Source organism: Mauremys reevesii, linkage group 1 (genome assembly GCF_016161935.1).
Source record: "Mauremys reevesii isolate NIE-2019 linkage group 1, ASM1616193v1, whole genome shotgun sequence".
Lineage (NCBI taxonomy): Eukaryota > Metazoa > Chordata > Testudines > Geoemydidae > Mauremys > Mauremys reevesii.
In genome coordinates this window covers 6,960,417-6,964,377 of record NC_052623.1, presented here as the reverse complement: position 1 = coordinate 6,964,377, position 3,961 = coordinate 6,960,417, and the positions used below count along the sequence as shown (strand labels likewise).

Below are 3,961 nucleotides of genomic sequence, written 5' to 3'. Positions count from 1 at the left end.
AAGGACTGTTAAACAGGAATAACTCGCAAGCTAAGAAGTATGCACATTATATAATGAGAGTGGTCAATTTTGGGACATGGTAATGTGAGGGCCTAGATAAATACAGCTGCAATATGGAGAAACTACTGGGACACAGACGTTAAACCCAGAATGCTCTGGGACCATTTGCTAGCCAGCCCTACTAGCCATTCATGCTGATTGTTGTACATTCATTCCTCACTGCAGACACTTTATAGGGTCAAATCATTATTTTTCTCACCCAAAATGTTCATCCATGCAGTGCCTCATGGGATCCCTCAGCCTCATGAAATACACACCTAGAGTAACATTTTCAAGTCGCCATGGTCACATGACAATTTCTCCTTATAGGGCTAAATTCAACTTGGTCACAAATAGAAAATTTGCCTTCAGTAAGCTGAGACATGAGCTTGCAGGAAAATGCCTCCAGCTGACTTCAGATGACATGTTAGGAGATTCAAAAGCCAGAAGGGACCATTGTGATCATCTTGTCCGTATAACACAGGCCTGAGAATTTCCCCAAAATTATTCCTAGAGCAGATCTTATAGAGAAACATCCAACCTTGATTTCAAAATTCTCAGTGATGAAAAATCTGCAAGGACCCTCGGAAAATAGTTCCAATGGTTAATTACAGTCACCGATAAAAAATGTATGCCTCACTGTTTAAAAATGTCATCTTATTTCAATTGTTCACCTTCAGCTTCCAGCCACTGGATCCTGTTACACCTCTGTATACTGGGCTGAAAAGCCTATTATTAAATATTGTGTTCCCCATGTACGTACTTACAGACTGTTATCAAGTTAGCCCTTGACCATCTTTGTTAAACAATATAGATTGAGCTCTTTAAGTCTATTACTGTAAGGCAGGTTTTCTCATCTTATACTAATTCTTATCACAATTATCTGAACCCTCTTCAATGTACCAACATCAGTCTTTAACCCCGGACACCAGAACCGGACACAAGATTCCAGCTGCAGTTCGAGCAGTGTAAAATACAGAGGTAAAATAAGTTATCTGTCTCTCCTTGCGATTCCTTTGGTTATCAGCCAAAGATCATATTGGCTGTTTTGGCGACAGGGTCACAATGGGAGCTCATTTTTAGCTAATTATCTCTTCAGGCTCCCTAATCTTTTTCACAGTCATTGCACTTCCTGTGATAGTTCACCATCCTGTAAGCATCAACTGCATTCTTTGTTCCTAGATGTAGATATCTACATGGCTATATTAGAATGCATATTATTTGCTATGTTTACCAACCAATCCAGATTTCTCTGAATCAGTGAGTGACCTGTCCTCTTCTTTATTTACAATCCCCTAATTGTTGTGTCATCTGCAAACTTCAGGTATGAGAAGGGCTAGAAGCTGAATTGCTGACACATGTCTCTGCTTACACTTGTCAGTTAACACCTGTAACTTATGTCTCAGACAAAGCTGCCAGCCTGTAAGAAAGTGTCCCACGAAAAGAAACAAGGGAAATAACAGAGATGCAGGCCTGTAACTCTGAATATCAAGACCCTTGTGCTCTTTGTGCACATTCTGCTGAGCACAGAGTCATAACCCAGCACGATAACCTCTATTTCCTGAGGGAAACTTGGCTCCTTTCTTCATATGAGTTTCCCCCAGGCCCTTAATCATTCTTGTTGCCGTTCCCCAAACCTCTCTGGTCCTGCAATATTCTGTATGACAAGGGTGCCTGGTACTACATGGAGGAGTGCAGTGAATGGTGAAACGTTGACTGATCTCAAGGCATTGTATTTTCTGTATGATTTTCCACCCCACTCCTCCTGGATCCCAATATTTTGCTCAGTTTCTGTCCCTGCTTGCACTGTGAGCAGGTTCACAGAGCTGCATACCATGATGCCCAGGTCCCTGTAAGGATTTTGAAGAATTCAGGTTTTTACCTCCAATGGGCATACACACTGCGGTTAGTGACACTGAAATTCATCTGCCAGCATGCTGGCCGTGTATCTGGCTTTGTTAGCTCCCTCTGAGGAGTTCTCTGGACTTGACTATGACTGAAATATTCTGGTGCCATCTGTAAATGTTGGCAACTCACTGCTCACCCCCCTTTCTAGATTGGTAATATCTATACAAATATTTACTGTAATAATTGTTATAAAGTGAATAAGCCCCCTTGATGTGCTTCTCTCCCCTCACAGACACCTGGAGCATCTCTGAGCCTAATTGACACATCAACCATCTCATGGCATTTTTCAACCTCACCCCCTCTGACCCTTCAACATTCATCCTAAAGGGAATCCCTGGTCTGGAAGCTGCCCACATCTGGATTTCCATCCCTTTCTCTATATTCTACATTATTGGCCTGTTGGGAAATTTCACAGTTCTGTTTGTTGTAGGCAAAGAACAGACCCTGCACAAGCCAATGTACCTTCTTCTCTGCATGCTGGCAGTCACAGACATCGGCATTTCTACATCCACCGTGCCAAACACACTGTGTATATTTTGGTTCTATTTGAAAAGCATTACTGTGGGTGGCTGCCTCACCCAGACATTCTTCCTACACGCGGTTTATACGATGCACTCAGCCGTCCTCGTGACAATGGCCTTTGATCGCTATGTTGCTATATGTAACCCTCTGAGATACACCACCATCCTCACCAATGCACGAATAGCTAAGCTGGGGCTCGTGGGTTTGATAAGAGCTGTTGTCTTCATTCTGCCCATGCCCCTGCTCCTCAGCAGGTTGCCATTCTGTACCAACCGCATTATCCCTCATACATACTGCGACCACATAGCTGTGGCAAAGACGTCATGTGGGGACATCACAGTGAACAGGATGTACGGCTTGGTGATAGTGTTTTTAGTCATTGGGTTCGACCTGACACTCATTGTCCTGTCGTATGGTCTGATTATCAGGGCCGTCCTCAGAATCTCCTCTAAGAAAACCCATCAAAAAGCCCTCAACACCTGCACAGCCCACATCTGTGTGGTGCTGATTTCTTATGTTTCTGTCCTCTTCACCACTCTGACACACCGGTTTGGTCAGGGCATCGCTCCCCATGTTCACATCATCCTGGCAAACCTCTATGTCCTCCTCCCCACCATGCTCAACCCGATCATTTATGGGGTTAAAATTAAAGAGCTTCGTGACAAAGTGGGCAAAAACATCTGCAGAATGTGATCGCTGGGGGCACTGACTTTAAACATGTGTGACAAGAGGGCAAAATGATATCTCCTTGTTAATCACGGGTGTTCGTTCCTAGTTTGGCTGAACACACCATTGTGGAAGTTCACAGTCTGAGAAATTCCTCACACCTAGTGTCTTATCATTCCATCACCAAGCACTGCTCTCTCTGTTGCTGAGTTCCCTCTCTCTGACCATCTCCTGATCTTTCAGTGTCACCCATCAGCTTCCATTCTCTATCCCGCTGTCCCTTGGCCTTTCCGTGAGTGCCAGACTACAGAAGATACTGCAGCTTTCTGAACCAAGGCGACTTTCCTGTGTCAACAGGGTCCTTGTCTGTTAAACTCAATGAAGCCACATTTTCTGATAGTCAAAGAAAAGCAAAGCAACTACAGCACTGCATGAGAGTTGTGAAACTGTGTGTTTTTGAGAACTGTAATGTGTTTTCCTAGATTTGGGCAGGTGTTCACCAGAATATGATCAAACCAATAGTAACCATATTTTGTGCACTCAGCCACTATGAACTAACAAGATAGAACTCCTCATAGTTCAGGGTTAATTGGAAAGCAGGCTTTTAGATGCAAGATCAAAATTCAGGTAGCAGTTTCTGATAATCAGAATGGGAGAAAGGGAAAGACAAGTAAATAAGTGAGAATCAAAGGTGATAAATGGATAAAAACCTTGAGTGTCAATACCTCTGATATTAGACGCTTATTGAAAGGTCAAAAAAGTGATGATCCAGTAGGGGGTCATTATGTGCTATGTGTGTTGTTCAAAGTATAAAAGATTAGCTAAT

The 3,961-nt window shown here is 43.2% G+C and overlaps 1 protein-coding gene across 1 annotated transcript; it reads left to right on the top strand.

Annotated features, from left to right (window-relative positions):
* The first annotated feature begins 2,223 nt into the window (after nt 1–2,223).
* On the top strand, nt 2,224–3,162 carry LOC120399203 (olfactory receptor 52D1-like). The gene has a single exon (XM_039527235.1). The coding sequence runs from the start codon at nt 2,224–2,226 to the stop codon at nt 3,160–3,162; it is 939 nt and encodes a 312-aa protein (XP_039383169.1).
* Nucleotides 3,163–3,961: the final 799 nt, after the last annotated feature.